The 26322-nt window shown below is 30.6% G+C and overlaps 1 protein-coding gene and 1 non-coding gene across 2 annotated transcripts; both read left to right on the top strand.

The window, feature by feature from the left end:
• The first annotated feature begins 6179 nt into the window (after nt 1–6179).
• On the top strand, nt 6180–11680 carry LOC114175612 (protein NRT1/ PTR FAMILY 4.6-like). The gene is made up of 5 exons (XM_028060375.1): nt 6180–6333; nt 6461–6569; nt 6779–6996; nt 9510–9941; nt 10589–11680. Exons 1-5 carry the CDS (start codon nt 6331–6333, stop codon nt 11567–11569), a joined length of 1743 nt encoding a protein of 580 aa, XP_027916176.1. The 5' UTR covers nt 6180–6330; the 3' UTR covers nt 11570–11680.
• Nucleotides 11681–14323: 2643 nt separating this feature from the next.
• On the top strand, nt 14324–14396 carry TRNAA-AGC. Its single transcript has one exon. It is a non-coding gene; the product is annotated as a tRNA-Ala (tRNA).
• The last annotated feature ends 11926 nt before the right edge of the window (nt 14397–26322 follow it).

Here is a 26322-nt window from a genome sequence, read left to right as displayed (position 1 = left end):
ATTATACTTCTGAAGTATGATATTAATTGCTCCGTGACTAACAGTCGATTACATTGTTTAATTACTCTTTCTATATATTTAAACTTTAACAATTCAATTCTTAAACATGTTTATATCACTCCAACAACATCGAATTTTATATAAGTGGTTTATTTGTAGGTAGGTAATAATTTTAATTATAATGATATTCTATGTTTTATGAAAAATTTTATATGTTAAATTGACTTTCCTCAATAATGTATTAAATATTCAAATTATTCTTAAAAATTTGTCAAGTCGGTAATAATTACAACTGAAAAATGTTAGTTTTCATAAATTATTATAAATAATTTTTTTATGGGTAAATGTAGTTGTTAGTATTATGTTAATTTTGATGTTAGTGAGGGACTTGAAGTTAAATCGATCACATTTCCCATCTTCTCTTCTATTTTTATATCTCCTTTAACTATTGTTATATCTCCTTTAAATTACTATATAAAATAAAAGATACATAATATATAAATAATATAATACTTATATCAGTGGAGATTTCATGAGATGTGACTATTTTTAGTAGAGAGAGTGACGTTGTATTACATATGTTTAATTTGCTAGAGACTTAATTAGGTAATTAGGAGTTAAACATATATGTTGTGCAGATAATGTAAGATCAATTTTAAAAGCATTATTATTTGTTACCTTATTACCTATATGTTATTAATATGTATTGAAATTTTGGGTACTTACATAGTTTGTGTTTGGAGGAGAGAAACAAGACACATGGGTATTTAGAGAGTCCAGATTTTCTATTGAGTTTTTTTTTTTCCTCTGCTGAGCACTGAAAATACACTATATTGGTACTTTAAATATTTTTTTAATATATTTTTAAATTTCAAAATCAATGGTCATCAAGTTGTTTTGAAGACATAGTAAAGAAACATAAAAAAAAAACCTAGCAGAGAATCCAAATTCGTTTTTAGACTATCAATTCATTTACCGAATGGGTAATAAAAGGCCAAAAACTCATATGTATATAAGTAATATACTACAATTAAGAAAATGTCTCATTAGTAACCAATTTTAGTGACCAAAAGTTGTTAGTCACTATCGTGACCAATTTACAAAATAAAAAATCATTCATTACTAAAACAATCACTTAGGGATGATAATGGGTCGAGTCGGGCATCAATAGTGCCTACTCGAAACCTGATTCGTAAAAAAAAAAAAAAAATCATCCACTACCTACCCGTTTACCCGTCGGATACCCGATTAAAAAAAATTTGCGGGTACTTTGGATACCCACGAATATTTAAAAAATATATTTTTAACTTTTTAAAATAAAATTTAAATAAAATGATAAAAAAATATAAAATTAAATATAAATTATATTATATTTTATTTTTAATTAAATTAATCTAACTAAATATAAATTTAATTTAATAAAACATAATGTTAATTTTAATTTTAATTAAAATAAAAATTTTCGTCAGTAATTACTTATAAATTTTTTCGTCGATAATTACCTATAAATTTACCAATAGATTTCTTCATTTATAATTACTGATAGACTAGGAATTTCGTCAACACAATTTTCCAATGAGAATTTTAACGATGAAATTTTTATCATCAACAGGTTATCAATAATTTTGATTTATCACAGATTTTAAGCATGACGAATTTTAGTCATCATTAATATAATTGTTCTTGTGATTATTGATTAAATTATTAAGCATAATACTAATTAACCCAAATATAGTGATAAACATATTAATAGTTAAATAAAGTCAAAGAGCTCTATTTGTACAAAAATATTAATAGTTAAATTAAATAAGAAAAATTAAAGAATATATTTTAATAAGTAAATTATGCTTAATATGTATATATGCTTAATAGTATTTTTTTTTCTTTCTATTTGTATTGATGTTGTTTTTATTTTCCTTATTAAATTTGTATTAGGATTAAAAATATGTTTCTTTTACCTGGTTTTAGTTTTTGGTACTTTTCAATTTATGGGTTTCAGGAGTTTTTATGTATATATCTTGATAAAGAATAAGAATTTTTCTACAAAACTATTAATTAGATTAGGATTTAGTATTTTGGTAGGTAATAGATTAATTGAACACAAGAATTAAAAAAAACAAAAAACGTGATAGGAAAATAAAATATAAATCCAAACTCTACATTTAAAGTTGAGTTTTTTTAGAAAAATAATTCAAGTATAAGTTTTTGTAACAAAAATCATAGAGAAAAACTCTCCTTAAAGATAATTAAGTTTAATTTGATTTTCAGAATTAAATATTTTTAGGAAAATTATAAGTTAAGAAAATAATAAATTAATTGACATTCTGAATTATATATAAAAAAATAAATTATTTTTCAATTGCATATATAATTTGGGATTAGGTTAACAATTTCAATACTAGTCTCTTCGATCGAAAGAATTTTTTTAACAAAGTTAAAGATAATAAAAGTTTATTTTAAAAAAATTAAACGAATTTGTCTTAGTATAAATTAGAAAAAAAATATTAAATAAAATTAATTATAATATATTAAATTATTTTGTATAAAATAAAGTTTAAAAATAAATTTTAAATAAAATACCTTATTTTTTTAAAGTTTATTTTAGACTTCTCATACCTTTGAATCTAACAATAAAAAAATAGTGTAACCGAAAGTTTATAAGGAAAATGATAAATAAATGCATACTTCAATAACAATATAGAAAAGTCTAATAATAATATAAAAATGCGTCTAGAAATAAGAAAAAAATAGTGTAACTGAAAGTTTATAAAGGAAATGATAAATAAATGCATACTTCAATAATAATATAGAAAAATCTAATAATAATGTAAAAAGGCTTATAATTATAAATGATTTCATTTCATTATCAATGAGCATAAGCAAACTAAAACAAACTAACTAAAAAAAATGCATTTTTCTCTCTAGAGTTTTATAGAAATAAGAAAAAAAAAGAGAAATAGCATAAACGAAAAGTTTACTAGAGTAAATGATACATAAATGCATACTAATCACCTATGAACCGGAGAGACAACAAAACAACTGTAAGAAGAGAAAACTCATAAAATATAACTAGTATAAATAAGTGATTATATTAATAAGTAATGATATTGTAATGTTATTAAGTTAATATATAAAATAAAATTATATTTATGAAAAATAAAGTGAAATAAATAAAAAAAGATGAGAGGATAATCACTAATAAAAAAAAAGAGAAGAAGAAGAGATAAATGATTTTGTAAAAAACTTGTAAAAATAACGTTCAATTTTCAAAAATTTAATAAATAATTATATTTTGAAGGATAAAATTGATATTTTGAAATGTGGACACAAAAAAAGAAATCTCTATATATTGTTATAGATAAACGTATAAAATATAAAAAAATGAAAAAGAAATTAGGTGCAACTAGTAAATTTAAATATATCACTAAATTTAAATATTGAATTACTTTTTTAAAAAAATAATATCATCCCTTTAAGAAAACAAAAATAGCATCTACAAAGTAAAAGTCAAATTTGAATTTTTTTTTGAGTTCATTTTTTCTAATTAATATTTTAAAATATACTAAAAACTCTTTTAATATATCAAAACTATTATATTCTAAAAGCAAAACATAAAAATAACATAAAAAAGTTCTAGACTCATGTAAATCATATTAAAATTTGATTCTTATAAAATTTTGAAGACTAGCACATATAAAATAAGACTCAAAATCTTATTTAAGAACCTGAGTTATAAGTATAAATTTATAGTTTTGTTTTAAAAATATATTTATGTTGATAGTCGAATAAAATTATTAATTTTATAAATTTTTTCATTGAAGTAGTGTCAAAATTTGAAAAGAAAACATTTTGAAATTTTAAAACTTAGACTTGGAATATTAAATATATAAAATATATTAAAATCGAAAAGAATTATTTATATCATCTATTACTTTCTGTATATAAAAAAAGTTAGAAGAGTAAGACTCCTTTATTTTTAAAAAAATCCATTTTATAATAGAGTAAAAATTATGGGTATTAAAAGTGAGTCAACACAATAGGTATAAGTTGTCTCTCACGAGCTAAAAATTAGTTCAATCTTGTTTACTTTTTTATGAACTATAAATTTTGTAATCTTCATTTTGAATTCAAAGGTTAGTAGGTGGACTCATTTAAATATGTTTTGTTCTTTTAATTTATTTTACATATTGATTGTAGTATAATTAAAGTGAATTTACAATCAAAATGTTTACCTATTTCACTAAATATTATTATAAAGAAAGTAATTAAAAATTAAAATTTCAATTTACATAACTTAACAAAGAAGTAAATTAAACATTTAAATCAACAAACATGATTGGACTTTCTGGTATTTAAAAACCTCTGAATTAACAACTTAGTATTAAATAATTATAATACAAAAATTTATGAAAAATTTATAAAAAAGTAATAAATGGTCATTATTGGTGGATTACGAATCAACTCACATCAAGCACGTTTAACTCGAAAGTTAAGTGAACTGAGTTTAGTTTGCTCACATTAAAAAAAAGGATAATGATATTTTAACTCATTATTTTTGACCCACTTTTAACCCATTACTTTAATCACCATTAGATCATCCATCTATTTTGATTCTTTTTAGTGATGTGATGATCTAATGTGATTGAAGTGGTGTGTTAAAAATGGGTTAAAATATCATTATCTTTAAAAAAATTGAAACTTTTCAATCTGATTCGGCTCGAACGCCTTGGTCAATAAGATAGACTTTAGGTTGAAACTAGAGATAAGATGAGGTTAGATCACGTACATGTAGTGTTTACATGTCTCATCTAAACAAATTTGTAAGAACAATGATATCTTGACTACTAAATTTTGACAACTTTCTCTTACAACATAAGGTGTCATCTTCTGAGTGGTTTTCAAACATTGAGAATGAGAAAAAGAAAAATGGAAAACCACTTAAAAAATGACACTTAAGGTTGTAAGAGAAAATTATCAAAATTTAGTAGTCAAAAAATCATTTTCTAATTTGTAACTACCCATATGTTTTTTTTATACCACTGACTATTTTATATTTGATTTTTTAAGATTTTAAATAATTTTTTTAAAATACAAATTTTTATAAAAAATGAAAATTTAAGTACAATTTAAATCAAATTACTCAATAATATATTAATGTAAATAAATTTAATCTTTAAAAAAACAAAATTTAAATGAGTTATGTATAAATATAAATTTTAAAAGAATAATCTTTTACAAAATAAATTTGATTTCATAGATCTAAATAAAAAGATAAAAAAATATACAAAATCAAATTTTAAATAATTATTTCATGAATAATTTTTTTCACTAATAATTTTATTTTAATTAGATGAATTTAAAAAATAAAATTCATGTATTTGGTGGATCGGATACTATGATGCATCGATACTTCAACTTGAGTCATGTATCCGTATCCGACACGTATCGTATCCGATACTTTAGGATATTTTAACGATACTTATCAATGAAGTATCTAATTTATAAAGTAGTAGTACACTACAATAAAATCTTTGAATAATGACAAATTTTAGTGACAAAAAATAATTAGTCACTATGTAGTGACCAAATTGACAACTAAAATAGTTTCAAACAATTATAATCGGTCTCTAATTTGATAATTAAAATAGTTTTAATGATGAATTAATTTTTAAATTGGTCACTAACATTAACTACAAGGTTTTGACTACTAAAATAATTGGTCTTTGATTATAATATTTGGATTCACACATTAACAATCATATATTTATTATGTTTGTAAAAATTATTATACATTTTTCATTATTCATATTGTATCCTATTATTTTAAAAATAAATATATCGATGTATCAGATACATGTCATATCCGATAAACGTATTAAGTATTATATCTGTGCATCATACATCGAATATCATGATACTTAAACTTATCTATCAATAAATGATTAATTAAATACTCATTATTCAACATCTCTACTCCAAATTGTAAAAATATTGTAAAAATAGTTTAAATTAATACATGATAATGAATTTGCCAAGTATGAAGTAAATTCATGTATTTATTTCTTCTTTTGTTATGCATTTATTATTAAATAGAGAGTTTATAAACTAAATATACGTTTCTTAAAGAGTGCATAGAAGAAAACAAAGTCAAATTATTATTAATAGTTTGAGAGCAGTGTCTAGACCATTCTGCCCAAGTTGCACCTTTCCTTCCTCCTTCTCCACTCCCTTTAAATCCTTCACCACCTATCTTTCTTTTTCTCCCCTAACTCTCTCTCTCACAGATTCAAACCCAAAACAAAACACAAACACAGAGAGAGACCCAGAATCATGGTGGGTTTTCTCTTTTCTCTTCCCTCTCACCTTTCTTCTCCTCAATTAATCTATATCACATGCTGCTACTCATGTATAATTTTAATTAGTTTAATTTACTTTTTCTTTTTCTGATTCTCTTGTATAGGAATTGGAACAAAACCAGATTACAAGATGGGAAGGCTATGTGAACTGGAGGAACAAGCCTGCTCTCAGAGGCCGCCATGGCGGCATGCTTGCAGCCTCTTTTGTTTTGGGTCTGTTGTCCCAAATTGATCCCTTCTCTCTATCACTCAATAGTTTATATGATGTGTGTGTGAGGGATGAATGCATGTGTTTGTTGTGAGTGTGATAAATTGGGTGGGATTGGTGCTAAAACTGGTCCAAGTGGGTCTTTTTGTTATCTGTCATGTGTATGTCGGCACTAATTTCTGTGTGTGTTGTGTGTGTTTTTGTGTTTGTGCAGTGGTGGAGGTATTGGAGAATCTTGCATTTCTAGCCAATGCAAGCAATTTGGTGCTGTACATGATTCAGTACATGCATATGTCTCCTTCCAAATCTGCCAACAATGTCACAAATTTCATGGGAACTGCTTTCCTCCTTGCCCTCCTTGGAGGTTTTCTATGCGATGCTTTTTTGACAACTTATCACATATATCTTATCAGCGCAGTGATTGAATTCCTGGTATGTATCTTCCACCATCAGAGTACCATTTCTCCTTTTTAATTTCTCTTAATTTTGCATTTGTTGTTTCCCTTTCCCACTGTAGAAATTGTTGTTGAATAGGAAGAGTGAGAAGAGGGAAGGGGACAGAAGAGATTGAGTTGTGATTAGTATTGGGTTCCTTAAAGAGCAAGCGTCTTTCAAAACCATGATGTGTGTGTTAACCAGAATCTGAGTCAATTCGCAAGTTGCAAAGTGCAAACACAACTTGCAAGATGGGGCTGCATCAAATGATGCAACCAAATCGCGATAATAGAATTGAAAGATGTCAATGATTTTGAAAAAACGATTAATTAATTAAAAAGAAAACTGTCTTATCTTCCCCCTTTGATTCGCTTTCTTTTTGCTGCATTCGTTCGCGCACTCGGTCACAGAAAACCTCATGAATTGCATGAGCGAACGCCCACTTAGATACTGGTCTAAGTCAAGAATCATATTTTAAGGCACCACCAAATGGGAAAGGGAAAGAGCGAAAAAGAAAGAAAAGAAAAGCATATGGGTAGCTTTTTCTCTCCTCACATTGGTACAACGCTAACCTTGAACTCCAAATTGTGTAAGAAATCTACTGCTAGTGGTGGCTAAGAAAGACAAACAGTGGCAGAGAGAAAAACAAAAAAGTGGCTTGTGACACATAAGAGTGTACGAGACAAAATAACAATAATGTTGGTGGGGGAGTTTTGTTTCTCTTTTTTTTCTTCTCATATGTGTTTACTATTGTTGGTGTCATTAGAAAAGAAAAAAGAAAAAAAGTCAGAAGAAAATTAATTTAATTTAAAAGATAGAGGTGGACCCAGCTATTTATATGCATCTCTCATGCAACGTATAAATAATTTCCTATGAGAATGCCTAGGACCCTATGTTTTTGTGCCACTGCCACATGTTGGATAAATAGAGATTTCGTTCGGTCGTGTTTGAACATGGAAAGTAACATCTGTTGTCGTTTTGGCTTTCTCAAAAACACATGCCCTTCTCTGTACGCCATCACTGCTAATAACCAAGTGCACTTATTTCATACATATAAATATTTTCCTCCTCTTTCAATTATATTTACTATTTAATATTTTCTAAATTTTCAAACTTTTCACAAACTTCATTATATTTTGCCCAAAATAAACAATTAAAATCTCTAGAAGAATTGCATGCATCTGCATTATAAGTGCTTATTTGAATTTGGTAAAGGCAAAATAAAATATGATTGGTAATTAGTAACTTCACACCATTTGTATGCGTTCTTGAGTCTGTTCTCTGACATTTGCTTCATTTATGATTTTTTTTTTCGTTCACGAAACCTTTAATAAATACTATCTTAAATTTTATATGAAAATTCACGTCACTTTACATTGAGTGAGCAAAACAGGCTGTTTTCTAGGGAAGAGTAATAAAAATTGATGTTGAAAAGTCAGTACTTTATTGAATAGATATTATTATACAAACTCCTAGTTATTTATTGCTTAGTTTGTTTTCGGTATGCCCCATGCCAAGGCTTATCTAACACGCAATTCAAAGTCAAATCCTCTGGAACTTCAAAAAAACTAAGAGGTGCAATTAAAGGCCAACGTATGTTAATTACACGTTACTATTTATGATGTTTGGACTCATCATTGTGGGGCTGAAAGTAGGTAAAAAGGAAATAACAAAATTCAAGATATTTGTGATCAAACAATTTAACATGGCCAACCTCGGGTATAGCTAGAGAAGTTTCATGAAACCAAAGATGTCGTTATGACAGTTACATTGTGAGAGCTGCAAAATATCACATGCTATAGGACTGTATATGGAAGATATACCTTATAATTAAGATGCCAAAATCTCAAAGTGACGTATCATGATTTGTAGTTGATAGAGTAATACAATAAGTCATTTTCTATGCTATACAGTCCAGGGGCTGAAGTGGGGTTGAGCACATGGCCTTGCTCCACTTACGTGGCTAATTTTCATCAAACAGATGGTGACACTTCCTTATTTGGTCACATTTTAGAAATGGTACACGTTGTACTAGTCTTTTATGTTTGACTTTCAAAATTTCATGTTCATAAGTGCATTCAGAACTCAAACAGTAACTAGATATCTTATATGTCCATGCAATAAATTTATAATATACTGTTTCTATACCATTTTTTTTTCTTGTGTCTATTTCACCTTTCCTCAGATTCTTTAGTACTGTATAATTTTATGTACAACTACAACTACTTTCTTATCGGTAAAGAGAAAAGATCGTTGTAGTTAATTATCAGTTTCAAAGTATTGTCTATATTGAAGTTTAAATCCTTATCACGGTTTTTCTATAAGAAGTTCATAGATATTAAAGAAAAAAAATGTGTATTTAAATTGTTTTTCCTTCAACTCTAAGTCACATAACAATCAAATACAAACATTTTCATAAATTTCAGACTCAATACTTGTACATCGTATTCTTATTATATCTCTTATTCTGCACTGAACATGGCTAAGGGAATAGGAACTTGTGTGTGCAGGGATTGATTATACTGACAGTACAAGCTCGTGTGCCTTCACTGAAGCCTGCAGCATGTGATCCAAGCACTCCATGTCATGAAGTTGGTGGTGGGAAAGCAGCAATGTTATTTGCTGGACTTTATTTGGTGGCTCTTGGAGTTGGAGGAATTAAGGGGTCATTACCTGCACACGGTGCTGAGCAATTTGATGAGGCTACCCCATCTGGAAGAAAGCAAAGATCAACCTTCTTCAACTACTTTGTCTTTTGCTTATCTTGCGGTGGCCTTATTGCAGTTACATTTGTAGTGTGGATTGAAGACAACAAAGGGTGGGAATGGGGTTTTGGAATCTCTACTATCAGTATAGTTCTATCTATCCCTGTGTTCTTGGCAGGCTCTGCTACTTATAGGAGCAAGATCCCTTCTGGAAGTCCACTCACAACCATTTTCAAGGTAAAAATAATAACTTATAACTATTAAGTGTTGGTGCTCCCAATATCATTGGTTATTAGAAAGGGGTTTTGCTCTATTTTTTTCTTCTTCTCTTTTAGATGATGAACCAAAGAGTTCTTAGTGAGAATTTGTTTTTTGTTATCCTCGACTGAGAGTATTACTCTATATTAATATTTTAAAAAAAATTGAATATATTTTAAACTTTAAAAATCTTTGTCGATCAATATATTTTAAAGACTGAATAAAGGACACTAATAAAAAAACTTAGAAAATGTTTTTAAAAATTAAAGTAGCTTCTTTATGAAAAAAAAAAACAGCTTGAAGACAAGTTAAATTGCTCTAATAAATATACATCAGAAAAAAATGAATTAATTTTTTCTTATTAGTAAAAGTTAATTTATATGTTTATTTTTTGGAAGTTTTTTCACTTTTTCACAAAATCATTTCAATTTATATAATCTAAGTTTAATTTATAGAAAAAAAATATTATAATTTTTTAAGTGTTTATTGAAAAAAAAAATTAAATAAGTCATAGAAAAACTTCCACTGTTAAGAAGTGCACAGAAACTTTAGTTTTCCTAATTTCAATGCTCCATAACAATCTTCACTGTTTGAATTATGTATTCTTCCTGGTTTTGACCAAGCAGGTACTAATTGCTGCTTCACTAAGCGGCTGCTTCAATAGAAATTCTAGCAGTGCAGTGGTGAATATGAATTCAAGCCCTTCTAATCTAATCTCAGGTAGAAGACAAGAAGAAAAAGAAGCTGGCATTGCAAACAAGGAAAGACAAGCCCCAACAAATACCCTAAAATTTCTGAATAGAGCTCTTGAAAGCAATCCAATGTGTTCATCAGTGGAATGCACTGTGGAGCAAGTTGAAGATGTGAAGATAGTGCTGAAGGTACTACCCATATTTGCTTGCACCATTATGCTAAACTGCTGCCTGGCTCAACTATCCACCTTCTCTGTTGAACAAGCTGCAACAATGAACACCAAACTAGGTTCTCTAAAGGTGCCACCATCCTCTTTACCAATCTTCCCAGTGATCTTCATCATGATCCTAGCACCAGTGTATGACCACATCATCATACCATTTGCAAGAAGAGTGACCAAAACAGAGATGGGAATTTCTCACCTCCAAAGAATTGGAATTGGATTAGTCCTTTCCATAGTGGCTATGGCAGTGGCAGCGGTTGTTGAAGTGAAGAGAAAAAGGGTGGCAACTCATTCAGGCCTTTTAGATGATGCAACCAAACCACTCCCTATCACATTTTTCTGGATTGCTTTCCAGTACCTGTTCCTTGGATCTGCTGATCTTTTCACCTTGGCTGGATTGTTAGAATTTTTCTTCACAGAAGCACCATCTAGCATGAGATCTTTGGCCACATCACTCTCTTTTGCCTCTTTGGCTGTGGGATACTACCTAAGTTCAGCAATTGTAGCAATAGTAAATAGTGTCACTGGCAATACCTCACACAGACCATGGCTATCTGGGGCCAACCTTAACCACTATGACCTAGACAGGTTTTACTGGCTTATGTGTGTGCTAAGTGCGTTGAACTTCTTACATTACCTGTTTTGGGCTATCAAATACAAATATAGAGGGACAGGAACTTCAACTGGATGAAGAAAACAAAGGAAAAATGTTTTCAAATTGTATATACATAAGGCCTTAAGTTTACAAGGCCATTGATCAAAATCTTTTCCAGCAATTCCTAGCGGTAGAAATTTAATGTAATAGAGTGAGAAAGAGAGAGATAGAATCTCTCTGTTAGAAAGGAAAGGAAAAAAAGTCACTAAAAAAAGTGAAGAGGGGTTCATCGTGTCTAATCAAATGCGCTTTCATTAAGAGTAGGTTTAGGTGAGAGCAAATAACTTGCACGTGCCCTTACTCAAATTGTTTACTTAATTTAGTGGTAGATGGTTTTGCTGCTATTGGAGTGAAGTTTGAGCCCCAATGCTTAATTAGATAAAAAAAAAAAAAAACTAATGGTATTTTTATTTTGTATGAAACCCCTCTTTTTACTAAATTACACCTTTCATTCATAGATATTTAAATAATCTTTTCCTTTTTCTTTTTCTTTTATTTTAAATACACACATATTTAAAATACATATAATTCTATTTTTTATTTTTCAAATTAATGTTTAAAGAGAGAAGGTTCATACGTAACATTTAATTTCGACAAAAGATATATAATAAGATTATGGGCATGTTAACACGAGTACCCTACGAGGGCTGTCGGTTAAAGAGCCCTATTTTATTAAATATTTTTATTGCCTAAAAAATATTAAATAACTTGTATATTTGCAAATATAATAGTAATAACTATTTGTTAATGAAAACCATTTTCTTAGCTATAGTAATTTGCTGATAAAAGTTTGCGTATATTGTGTTTTGGGTTGGCATAGAATAGAGAAATTAGTTAAAACATCCTTTAAAAGAATATTGTATTACTATAGTTCCTATAGGATATAAACAAAGTTTTAGCATTCTCCATAATTAATGACGTTAGATAACTATATTGTATGAATTTAAAATGTTGATAACTAACCAGTGTAGGGAAACGATAATTAGTACCTTAGGAACCCTAATTCATAACTAATAACTAATAACTAACGAGAGTCAAAATATGATTGGGAAATTAGAGATTTGAAATTGTCCAATCACAATTGTCGAAGGATCTTTGAGAGCCGAAACATAACACCAATGTGGATAAGAAAAGCTCTTATGAAAAATATTCAGATTAAATGAAAGGATATGTTTGATAGAGATTATGGATGCTATTAGAAAAAGAATTTTAGTTGGTATTATTAGAGGTAGATTCATGGCTTAGAATGGTAGAAGGTAATGCTACAAAGAAGTACTACAAAATGTAAATGACCTATATTTACTACAACGCACTTGCTTTGTGCTTTAAAACCCATTATGCTAAACATATGTGTATTGTGTATTAATTAACTACATTGATATATAGTGATTACTGTGCCACCTTGAACTTGTTATTATGCTAGCAACCAAACATGGAGTATTGTGCCACCTTTATTGTAATTTTAATTAGAATAATAATATTTTTATTACTAAATTTTGACAATTTTTTTATAATATGATGTGTCATATTTTAAATGATTTCGTAATATTAAGAATAAAAAATAATTATTTAAAAAATATATCTATAATTATAAAAAAGTTGTCAAAATTTAATAATAAAAAATTATTTTCCTTTTAACTATATATTTGACGGTGGAAATGTTCTAAGAGACTTCGTAATGAGCGCTTCGTAGTTTACGTATCTTCAATTGTTTGAATAAAAAAATATTAAGGAAATCAAAAGTTTTTGTTTTTTTATAATTAGCAAGCAATCAAAGGTGTATGTCTCCACCTTATGAATGGGTGAATAATAAGCATGATAAAAGTGTAATCATAAGTTTATTTTAACCTCATATAAATACAGTTTCTAGAAAACAAAAGTCAGGTGAAAAGGATTTTATTATTATTTATTACACAAGACTCCAGCTTAAATAGTAAGAAAATTGGATTGATGGAGGACTCATTGTTTAATAAAAATTCTATTTGGTATTGTCAAACTCAAGAAATATTAATCTTTTTGTGTGACGAACATGATAAGAAATTTTTTAAATAGTAATTAATTTTAGTCTTAAAAACTGCTAGTAATTACAATAATTAATTTAGATATTGATTCACAAAATTATTAATTATTAAAATAATTATTATTATGAAAAAATTATACTAAAAAAATTAATTAATCACTAAAAATTAACTACTAAATTTTTGACTACTAAATTAATTAGTTTTTAAATCAGTCTCTATGACTAATTATAATATTTTATTTATAATAATGATTATTTTAGTAATTAATATTTTTTAAAATTGATATTTAAATTAGTCATTATAATCACTAATTATTTTTAAAATTTCTTAAATTAATTTCTACTTTAAGATTTTTTTTAATAAAAATACTCGTCTATAATTAACATAAAGTCCTAAATTCCTAATAAAATTTTTGTAGCAAGAACTTGGTGTTAAAACATACTATCATTATTGAGCTATAAGTTCAAATTGTGACACCGAATGCCATAGATATAATAATATAAATCCAGCTTAAATACAAGCAGAAAAATAGTTGAATTTTGAGGTATCATTTTGAACAACGAGAGTATATGGACCATGTTGTAATGAACCTTGGGAATGGTGAGAGTTTTAATTTCACCAATTAATGAAGGATGAGTTGTGGACCGTATAACAATGAATCTGTAACTTTAATTTTGGGCCATTTATAACAGAATTCAAATCCCAGACTAAACAAATTAATCAGAATAGTATTGTACTATTTTCTGTAAAATGATCATTTATCATGTATGGGGATGTAGCTCAGATGGTAGAGTGCTCGCTTAGCATGTGAGAGGTACGGGGATCGATACCCCGCATCTCCAATTTTTGGTCTTCGTTAATAAATTTAACTTGCTGAAAAAATCATGGAACCTCTGAACAAAATCTCCAATCTTACTCATCTAACTTATGTTCAACACAAAGAAACAATTCAAAATAATAATTTTATAACCATAAAATAATATTTTATAGAAATATATTTAACATTTAGTATGTAAGAATTAATAACATGTTAGTTAATAAGGGTTGAATAAAGTTTGTAAAATACTTTATAAAACCATCTTTTTATAATTGATTTGATTAAGTTTCAACTTTATGATAAATTTGGTATTTTTAGTTAAATTTTTTTAATTCTTTTTTTGTTAATTAAGTACTAAAGATATTTATATTTTTTTTAATTGAGTTCATGTCATTTAATTTTTCCATTAGGTTCATGTCGTGACTGCCATATCCATCATCTTGGTTGCTTGTTTTTACATATTAAAAAATATAAGGCTCTTTTGTTAATATAAAAAAGATATTGACAACAAGTGACTTTTATTCCTTATATTGAAACTTAGTGTTTTATAATTGGTCCAAACACATTGATATTCCATTTAAAAAGATTTGAAAAATAGTTGAGAAGAAAGAAGTGCATATCAAATAATATTCATCCAAAGCACCACATATTTTTACTGAATCATTAAAATTTAATTTATTTTACATATCGAAGAAAATATTTGGTATAATAAAAGTTTAACTAACTATTTCATATACTAAATTATCTTATTTTCTCTTTATATGAGTTTTCCTCTTTATTTAAGATATAATTGTAAGCACCTACAAAATAATATTTTAGAATGATAGTATATTTAAAATAATAAGACTTGAATATTTTAATATTAAAATGCTTAAATATAAATAGAAATTTCATAAGTGAGTTTCATTATTTAAAAATACACTATTTTTCTAGAAATTTTTCTCTAAAATACTCTCTATCTTCTTTTTTACTGTTTTCATTCCATGTTTATTTGTTTGAAGATCCGAGGTCATTAGATTAATTATCACGGTGACTTCTATATCCAATTTGTTTTCTTTTTGGATGTGGGTCTTTTCGGTTTGCATATGTCTTAGAATCATTTATATGAATATTTGTTGATAGTTCTTGTTTATGTGTAGATACAAGTTAAAGATAGTCTTAAAGATGTTAAAGTTGTCATACAAGGTGAGGGAAACTAAATTTTAACTTTTACAATATTCATGTATTGTGTTAATTGTTGAAGGAAATTGCATGTTGTGAAATCTTAAGCCTATAATTATTGCTTGTTGGGATTTGTACTAATTTTTAGTTCTATTGAATATGTTATATTGTGGTTGAGCATGTGTGGTATGATAGAAGTGTGAAAATTTTTGATTATGTGCATTTTAGTTGTGATATGTAGAAGAACTGTGATTAGGATTGTTAGGAATACCTTAGTCAGTGGCGAATCTTAACCACAAGTTTTGGAGGGGCCAAATAGTATAATTCTTTCATCATTAAATTATTGGATCATTAGTATAATGTTTTAAAAATTGGTTCCTCTAACTCAATAATTTGATCTTTAGTTTAATGTTGTGAAAAATATAATATATCTTGTTTTCATCTTCACGAATAATTTCACTTTTATCATTTTTGAATAATGAATATATTCTTTTATTCTTCATCAATATACCTATTTTTAAAATAATATTAAAAATAATTTATCATACCTTACTAAAAAAATTGAGAAGTGTAAATATTAAAGAAAAAATATAGTATAGTTAAGTAACAATTAAAATTCGGTTATGAAAAAACACATAATACATTGTTTTTTCTTTTATATTTATAAAAAATGAATATACCAAAGGCTCATGAGATAAAAAAAACAATGTTAGCTATTAAATTAATATTTCATTATCAAGTAAAATAAAAGAGAATTACTTTTCTTTTCTTCGAAAAAGAAATAAGACAAATGAGAAATGAGAGAAAAAATAATTACTTTTTTCTTAAAAAATAAAATATGAGAGTGAAAGATAAGTACAATTTTTGTAAAACTAACAAGACAACAAGAAATGACATAAAACATATCTTAAAAAATATTTGGTTTAATTATTATTTTATTATTATTTTTTAGGTCAAATATTTTAAGTTGGTCCTCCAATTTTGTTTAGTTTCAATTTGGTTCTGAATTTTGAAAAAATGGTGCAATTTGGTTATTTTCATTAAATTTCTTGAAACAAATCAATGTTTTTTTCATTAAACTTAAAGTTGCAAATAAAGATAGTTTGTTTTGTTGGTGTAATTAACATACTCTCACTATCAATCTTGATGAAATCCTTGTTCCGCTTTAACAAATTTAATGAGAATAACCAAATTGCATCAATTTTTCAAAAGTCATAACCAAATTGAGACTAGAAAAAACTTGAGAACCAACTTGATATTTTTAGATGAAAATAATGACGAAAAGATTAATTAAACCTAAATAGTTTTATTCTTTATATATTAAATTTTATGTTTTATTATCTATTAACATTAATTGGTTGTATTTTATAAAAGAATAAAATTTTTTCATCCATTTATAAAACATACTACTTATAATTTAAAAAAATTTTAAAATTTTAAAATATATATATTTGAAAAAAAATTCAAAAATCTTTGGGGGGCCATGGCCCCTCCCAGCTCCTTCTATGCTCCGCCATTGACCTTAGTGAAGTCCTTGAATTGAGTAATGTGACATTTTTTTTAACATGTCAAATTAGTCTATCCAAACTGAAAAGGGAAAGCCAAGAATGTTGATATACAATTAGGCGTCACTGATATTGCTGGATGCCACATAAATAGTGGCTTCGTTGGTTTGGTTATTGCGCGAGAGTTGTGTCCTTTATAAAATGAAGGGTTAAATATCTTTTTGTCCCGTAACTTTCAGTGAAAATTGGAATTAGTTCTTTTTCGAAATTTTAGATCAATTTAGTTCCCCAACTTTAAAATTGTATGGATTTAATCATTTTAACCAAATTTCAATATTTTTTTTGACGTTTCGAATACATTTCATGATAATATTTAAGTTGTTTACATCGTTTGACACATTTTCGCTTCAATATTAAGTTAAATACTATCATGAAATGCGTTTAAAATTTCAAATAAAGTTAACAAAAATTGATTAAAAGGACTAAATTCATTCTATCTAAAAGTTAGAGGGACTAAATTTGGTCAAAGTTTCAAAGAGGAACTAATTATAATTTTCACTAAAAGTTAAGGGATAAAAAATATATTTAACCCTAAAATGAAATTATTGATTTTTTTTATTTATAAACTTTATTTTTTATCAATAAAAGATCAGACTCCACTTTTACTCCAATTATTTTTTAGGTCTTTTAATGTTCAACTCTCTTTTTCCATTTATAATTTTTTTAACTTTCTTTTCTCACTTTTAATTCTCTTCTTTTATGAATCCGGTTTAGACGATTGTTTCAGAAGATTTAAGAAAATGATACAAAAGCATAACTACTTTTTAGTAAAATTTAGATTAATTAATTTTTGTTATCACAACATATTTCATATATCATTCATCTATAAATATATCAACATGTTTTTCTAAGTTTAATCGTCATGAATCTTGTAGTCATAGCATGTCAAGGATTGATACAGTGGTTTGTTTTTATTAATATTTACTAGTAAAAATATATGCTATGCAGAGGTGTGTTTTTTTTTTTATGATAATGAAAAATAATAAAATTGTAATTATTCTATTCTTATTATTGTAACTTATTAAAATTCTTCTAGGGTTTTTCTGTTTTGAGTTAGTTCTCGATAACTGATTTTCATTCAGTTACTTAGGGTTCTCGTCCCTTTTCCAAAACCTATTTAATATAGGTTTGACCCCTTTGTATAATAAGACAAAATATTTTTCTAATAAAAGAAAAAGTTTTGTTGTTACCTTGCGTGCTTCCATGTCTTTTCCTTTTTCGCGTTCTGCCATTCCGTTTTCTTCTCTGCATTTTTTCTTGTGCTCTTGAGGAGTGATGGAAAGCACCATCTGTAACATCCCGTAAGGATATTACGGATTTATAAAATAAAATAAAGAAAATAAAATATTCAGCGCATTTAATAACATCTCATTTTCCCAAAACGCGGGAAAATTTAAAATTTATTAAATAAACAAATAACGTTCATAACAATCCGTTATAAAACCAAAAGAACAATGTTATAAAAATCAACCCTCAGGGTTTACAACTGTTTCCAGAACAAGTAAAAGCAGACATAAAATTTCCCCGAGTCTATCCCCTCTCCGCGACTAAGCTTCACCTGAGCCACCTACATCAACAACATCTGTTCCTGTGCACCGCGTACACGATCATCGCCAAACACACACAGATAGGGTGAGCTTAAAAGATAAAACATATATAATATTACAGATATATATGACTATTTACATCCACATAGGTCACTATACAAACTTAACATCCCACATTGTTCTATACTTTAATTCCTTCCATCTGACCCCTAATCAGAATATTCGTGTTCTACATCATCTAATGATCACTTCAAGGTGACATGCTGCCATACCTATCGACCACAACTGACAGAGCACGTGCGGGAAACCATGCTACGGATCATACACCGTAACGCCGGTAGAGTTCCCATATACAAACATAGTACGTATCGTCCCAAGACTACCAAACTCGTCAGCCAACAACTGAGGAGGGCAATCTATCTGGACCCATCCGTACTGGCCATAACCATCACACTCACACCGGCAACACTCGCTAACCCGAGCCACAACTCAAGGGTTCCTCGTGTTCATCCGCCATCCCGAGCCACAACTCAAGAGATGCTATTCCGAGCCACAACTCAAGGAATACCACGTGCTTAACCCCTATCCCGAGCCACAACTTAAGGGATACGTTCCGAGCCGCAACTCAAGGAACACCAGCAACCCCACCTTTAAAGCACCACTAGACGCCTTGTAGATCACAAATACACAATCAAAATTCGAAGCTGCAGCAATATAAATTGCCTGGCGGGGGACACATGTCGCCAGGCGCTGCCAGCTCCCAAACCGCCTGGCGGTTGTCGCGTACCGCCAAGCGCCAAGTGCCTCAAAACACATAATCCTAGTTGCCCCCGGCGCCAACGCTCTTGAATGTCACTGTTATTGCTCCGTCCGCCTGGCGGGATCTCCCTCTCCGCCATGCGCCACTCACTTCAGAACCATTTGTGTATTGGCTATCGCCTGGCGGTCTCAACCCTGCCGCTAGGCGCCATATCAGTAAGCTGCACTGTATTGACTTCTAGTTTGTCCAATCAGATTACACTACAACTCAATTCACCCAACCCTCACCATAATATTTCTCTACAACCCTTTTCACGCACTCCCAATACACAAATTAAGATGCCACCGAGGTTAATATAACTCCCCATCTCAACTTACCCTCTTTGCTCTCAAACCCCAATTTGACAGTACAATTAACCTTAAGGTTTCACCAATTAACCTGCCTCACACAAAACAGAATTTTGGTTTAAGTAACTCACTTAACCACAAAAGTTTGTTCCTGCTATCTTGTATTCCCTTATCCACTGATCTCAGGTATTCCTTACTATTTTTCTCTTCGCCCACTAAGGTCACGTATTACCCGTCACCACTTTATGACTCGTACCGGTATCTAATTTACCTTTATTACCGATGATCCTCATGTAACCCATCCACCATTTTTTGTAATTTCGTTTCATAGACTCACCATCCCGAAATTCCCGACTCCTTCTTAATGCCACATAATCGCACCGAACTTCCTCTGACCCTCAACTCACTCTCAATCCAGAAACACCCCACCTGAACTGTCGCCTGCCAGCAAGCTCTGCACCGCTAGGCGGTACATCAGTCCTGGAAATTCCCAGGTTCTGTCCAATCCCTTAACAACTTCCTTCCTTCTCCTGCAATGTTCCCTATTCAATTATCCCTTAGATCATACTCTCACTCACTCGTATACCGCCCAATGTGTAACTCTCTACTCGACCCATACCATATTTCCCCCTCGCGAGTTCACCTCATGTGGTTCAATATCAAGGTCTCCATGCTTTCCCACCCTAACACTGTTCCATCAATTTCTTGGATCATTCCTACTGATATTCAACAAAATACTACCTCAATCACCTCGTAACCACAAACCCTCGAATTTCCCCCGTTTGGAACCTCCCCAAAATGCACAGAATCATAAAAACCGCGTCAACAGCTTTGCGTCGCCTGGCGGAAATTTATCACAGCCAGGCAGTTCATCAAAGAACCCAAAAACATAGTAACAACATCGCATCACCTGGCGGTACAGGGCTTCACCGCCAGGCGGTTCATCAAGGAACCCAGAACACACACAATTTGGCATGTACCGCCTGGCGGCTATGTATAGCCAGCCAGGCGGATTTTGGAAAATTTCCAAAAATCCATGTCACAGAATAAAGGGAAAATATGCATTCCAATGATCATATTATTCATACAATTATTAAAAGAACAAGAAAACGGAGTCCAGCTCCCCTAACCTGGAAATTCCTTCGCTACACTTGAAATCCTCAAGCTCTTTCCCTTGGTCACCAATGGCCACTCTTGACTTCCTCCACCCAGCCTCAAAATTCACTCACACCAACCCCCCTCTCACTCACTTTTCGTCTCTGTTTTCTAGGTCTATATTCAGCCTTGCAAAACCTTGCCTAAACCCTCACTTTTGCCTTTTAAACTAGTGCTTTAGGCTAACCCAAAAATCAAAAACGAAAATGCAACTTATTAACTTTTAATGGCCATTCATATCTCATTATGAATTGTGATTGCAACCACCCTTGGCTACTGATTCCAGTAGGTTTCTGTTACCCTTTCCAATTCCATCCAAAGTTAACATTAGCAAAAGAAAAATAGTTTCATTTAGAATTACCAAGGTTCGAACCCATGACCATGCCAATGACAATTCAATACACAACCATTCAACCAATTCATGTTTCTTGTTAACAATCATAATTCAATTATCATATCATTCCATATCATGACTTCACAGATTTAAATAATAAAACAATAACAAAAGTTAACATACATAGGACTCAAACCCAAGTCCTCTCACACAATTAAAGTGCTCTCAACCACATGAGCTAGTACTTTTCCACATCATACCAACCATAATTAAATGTCATAATTATTTCCCCACCCGTAATTTATTAATTAATTATTTATTTAATTAATTAAATCCTACTGGTCTTACACCATCCAACGGTCACAATATGGTATCAAAGCAGGTTTTTAACCTGCTCTGCTTCCGCTGCACTCTGTTACACAATATGATCAGTCTCTCATACCTAACAACCCATACTATCTACATCCTGGAGAAAACCAGGTTTGATATTAGTTTCTACCAATTTGAATGACTCTAACTACACTTGTTGGAGCAGGAACATGCAAAAAGCCCTGTTGTCCAAAAACAAGCTCAAGTTTATCAATGGATGCATTAAGACTCCTTTTCCTAATGATCCCATCTATGAAGCCCTCTTCCTAATGATCCCATCTATGAAGCCTGGGAGAGTGTAATGTCATGATTTTTTCGTGGATCATGAGAACCCTTTCTCCTGATATTGCTGACAGTGTCCTGCATATTGACTCTGCCAAAGAACTTTGGGAAGAACTAAAGGAAAGATTCTCTCAAGGTGATTATTTCCAGATTTTTGATCTCCTGCAAGAGATACACTCCATCAAGCAGGGAGAAAGAACCATAACTCAAATCTTCACTGCATTAAAGAAGCTATGGGAGGAGCTTGAGTTTCTACGACCTACACCAAATTGCACATGCAGAAATCCCTGTGAGTGTAACCTTACTAAAGTCTTCTTAAGGCAAAGGGCAGTTGAGCATTCTATTTGTTTCTTAAAAGGTCTAAATGACATTACAATAATGTCAAAACCCATATTTTGTTAATGGAACCCTTGCCAAGCATACACAAAATTTTTTCTTTGATAATGCAACAAGAAAGGAAAAATAATAATTCTAGAGCTTTAAGTGTTGAAAATAAGGTTTTCTTGAACATTGTTGAGAAATCCTAACTCAAGATCCAGGCTCTTGGAAAGGTCAAGGCAGAGGCAACAATTTTCGTGCTCAAGGTAGAGGGAGAGGAAGAAATCCCAACCAAGGAAATTAGTGCACATACTGTCACAAGATGAACCGCACTGCAAAAGAATGCTACTCAAAACATGAATATCCTCCATGGTACAAACAGAAAGGAGACCAAGACAAAGGTGGAGACACACAGAAAATGTGCAACCTTAATTCAAAAAGTGATGCACAAGAATCTGTTAATCAAGGTTTTAAGGAAGAAAATGTGAGCACTTCCTTAAGTGCTGAACAAATACAAAAACTCTTGAGGCTTTTGGATGACAAGAATAAGTCAAATCATATTGTCAGCCACATTCAGAAGGCCAATAACAATGTCTACACCCATAAAACACAACAAGGTAAACTCTGGATCTTATGTACAAGAGCTATTGATCATGTAACACATGATATAAAACAACTTTCAACCTTTTTCGAAATTAAGCCTATCATTGTGAGGCTTCCTAACAACTCCACTGTTATTGCTAAATATGTTGGAACAAAATATTTCTCAAAAAAATTCATGATCTTTAATGTTCTTTATATTCTTGAATTCTCTTTTAACTTGATCTCTGTCCAATCTCTTATTAAAGACCTAAATTGTAGACTAATATTTTCTGATGAGCATTGTCAGATACAGCACAATACTTCATACATGAAGATTGGGCGTGCTAGCATGTTAAAAGGTTTATACTACCTTGATGACTGTCCACACATCTCTGAAGATCATCTTTCTTTTAATATAGCTCTAAATTGTTCTAAGGACAATATTGATGTCTGGCACTACAGATTAGGACATCCTTGTGATAATGTTACTAAATAGATTTGTAAAGTTTTTCCTTATGTTCATGATTCTTGTAAAAACATTTCTGAAGTATGCCATTATTCAAAACAACATAAGTTGCCCTTCCAACAAAGTACTACATCTTCTTTAAACTATTTTGACATGATACATATTGATATTTGGGGTCCTGATGAAGGATTGACCCCAACCAAGGATGGAGGCACATGCTTAAGAAGACTAAGCATGTTTAGAAAGGAAGTTCACTAATCTTTCATCCCTTTCATTTGTGTTTGTTATTTTTGATTCCCTAAGTTGACTTAGTTGAATCAACTTTAGTTGACTTGTTGACCTTTGACTAGGTTTGACTTGTTGACTATAGTTGACTTGACTTAAGCCAACATGCTAATCTATGTTTATTTGCTTTGTAGGTTAATTAGGAGTAAGAAAGCAATGCTAGGTGGCGCATGGTGATTGGGGAGCATAAATGATGTGGATGAGAGAGTAAAGCAAAGACATAAAGCATAAAGTAAAAGCCATGAAGCAAGTGTACCTATGTACCTTTGGTCTCCTTTGTTTTTAGCACACTTTGGCCACTTTTTGGAGACATATGAGACACATTCTTTGTCTCCTTTTGTGCTAGAACGAAATTAGCCTTGCACACACCATAGCTAGCTCTTTTGTCTCTCATTTTTTGTAACCTTATTTGACCTAGTTTCTAGAAGCTAGGGTTAGGTTTTTGTAGAGACATCCTTAGGTATCTTTTATTTGCTTAGAGGCCCCTAAACTCTTCTATATAAGGGGTGCTCCTAGACATGTAAAAGGGTTGAACATTTTGAAGTAAAAACACTCTTGTGTCTCAACCATTTGTGAGAGTTTCCTCCCTTGGGAGTGAATACTTTTAAGCCTTATCTTGCATAGCAAGTGGCGGCACACATCCACTCATCTTCAAGGTTGCCATGGCTTCTAGCCTAGCCTTGTAGTGGCGTGCTTCTCACATTTTTACCATTTCTTTCCTTTCCATTTTATGTTTTCTTCTTCCTTTAATTGTTCTTGGTTTTCTATGGTTTATGTGCTTTCCATTTCCTTTTTGTTTTGAATCAATCCATTATCTTCTTCTCTTGAGTTTTGTAAAAGGAACCTTCACATCTAGATAGCTTGCTATCTTAATGTCCAGTGGGGATTTCACTTAGCTTTCTTAATCAACTCACACCATATTCAATAATCATAAAAAGGAACAAGATAATCCTTCATCATTTGGTATCTAGAGCCTAGGTTATCTTGAATATGGTGCTTTTCATGTGCTAACCTTGTCTTGTTGTAGCTATCTTGGTATGGTTCAAATCCACTACCATTACACACAAAAACAGTGCTGGCAGAAAACGTGACGATTTTAAAACAATAAACTGCACCATCTCAGTTGTCCAAAAGTTACGCTCTTGGTGTCAAAAGAAAGCTCTTTGAGTCTAGTTTCCAACAAAAAAATAATTAACGCATTTGGAGTTCTGTGGAGAGAGTTATGATCAAATGTGTGAGCAAAGGTCAGAGCTGCCGAGAATACGAAAAACAACATTTTCAGGTTATGTTGTGGCAATTTTGACTTCGGCTTTGTGACTCTTTTGCTCCTAAATGTGGTTGGATAACATGTCTTTTGATGCTTACTCTTTGAGCCTCAAATCCATGAGTTTAAATGCATGATAGCTACATGTTTGTGTCTTTGTGTATGTCATGTTGAGTCTTTAAATGTGCCTAACTTTTGCTTGAGTCATATGTCATATGTTAACTTGAAGTTTTCTTATTCTTATTTTTCCAAGTATTTGAATATTGCATTCACTTTATGTCTTGCTTGATGTATGCTCCATGAAATTGATTTTGGCCTAAAACTTGAGGAACTAAGTGTCCAAGCCACCTAAAACTCTTTCTCACCATTTTATGAAACTAGTTGTGGAAAGAAGAAAATTTTACACCAATTTTTGCCTAAAAACCGAGAGCAACCTTGCTCCTTGGTGAACTAAAAGTGTGTTTTTCACTAGGTGTTATGCTACTAGTTTTCATACTTGAGAATTGGGTGATATTGGCTAATTAGTTCCATGCTTTAACTTGGTTATGATCTTTCTTGGTGTATGCATGATTTAAGACTTGAAGATGCTTGTCAAGTACTTTCCATAGAGTCTTTAAAATGTGCTTTTCTTGTTTTAGTCTTGTTAAAAGTTTTGTCTCAAACTTTTCTTCTTTAGAGTTTAGCTTTCCTTGTTTTTGTGCCTTTCTTGCTTGTCACTAGGTGTTCTTTGTTTTGTCTTAGTAGTTTTCTTTTGTTGAAACTCTTGGGATGTTGTGGCCGAATCACTTGTCTTGCATTTGAAAGGTTTTGAACAAGTTTTAAAAAGTGTTTGCTTCACTCCTTTGGTGGATTTTGAGTGCTAGCCTTGCCTTGTTACTTTGGGAGAGTGATCTAAACACTTGGGTTACATTGTGGGTTGGATTTGGTCTCGATTTTCATGTTGTCTAACCCCTAATTCATTTATTTTGTCTTGGCTTTGAGTGTTTTGTTGTAGGAATCATGGCAAGTTCATCAAATGCACCTACTCCAAACAAAAATAATACATTGATGAGAGTGCTCCGGGATTTGGAGTTGTCTAGGAAGGAGTCCTTTGAACAATTGAGAAAAGAAAAGGAGCAAAGTGACCTAAGAATCCAAGAGCACATTCAAAGGCTTGAAGCTAAAGAGCAAGAAAGAGAGGCTAGGAAAAGAGGGCATTCTAGGCGCAACCCAACACAAGAGAAGCAAACTCCAAAGATTCCTAAGTTCTATGGTGGAAGTGATCCCAAAATCTTCCTTGATTGGGAAGCTAAAGTTGATCAAATTTTCAATGAAAATTATGTAAATGATCAAGCACAAGTTGATCTAGTTGTTTTAGGATTTTTGGAGTATGCCAATACTTGGTGGCATAAAGTTTGTAAGAATTATGACCAAGGGCCACCCGCGGCTTCTTGGATGGACATTAAAACTCTTATGCGCGCTAGATTTGTTCCTTCCCATTATAGGAAGGAGACTCTTTTGAAGCTCCAAAGCCTTC

The sequence above is a fragment of the Vigna unguiculata genome, chromosome 3, assembly GCF_004118075.2.
Source record: "Vigna unguiculata cultivar IT97K-499-35 chromosome 3, ASM411807v1, whole genome shotgun sequence".
Taxonomy (NCBI): domain Eukaryota; kingdom Viridiplantae; phylum Streptophyta; class Magnoliopsida; order Fabales; family Fabaceae; genus Vigna; species Vigna unguiculata.
This window is presented reverse-complemented; position numbering and strand designations above follow the sequence as displayed.

What these genes read in the sequence shown, in the direction of transcription:
- LOC114175612 (XM_028060375.1), top strand. An exon ending in GCGCAGTGATTGAATTCCTG is followed by an intron (nt 6,997 to 9,509) that starts GTATGTATCTTC and finishes TTGTGTGTGCAG; the next exon opens with GGATTGATTATACTGACAGT. An exon ending in CACTCACAACCATTTTCAAG is followed by an intron (nt 9,942 to 10,588) that starts GTAAAAATAATA and finishes TTGACCAAGCAG; the next exon opens with GTACTAATTGCTGCTTCACT.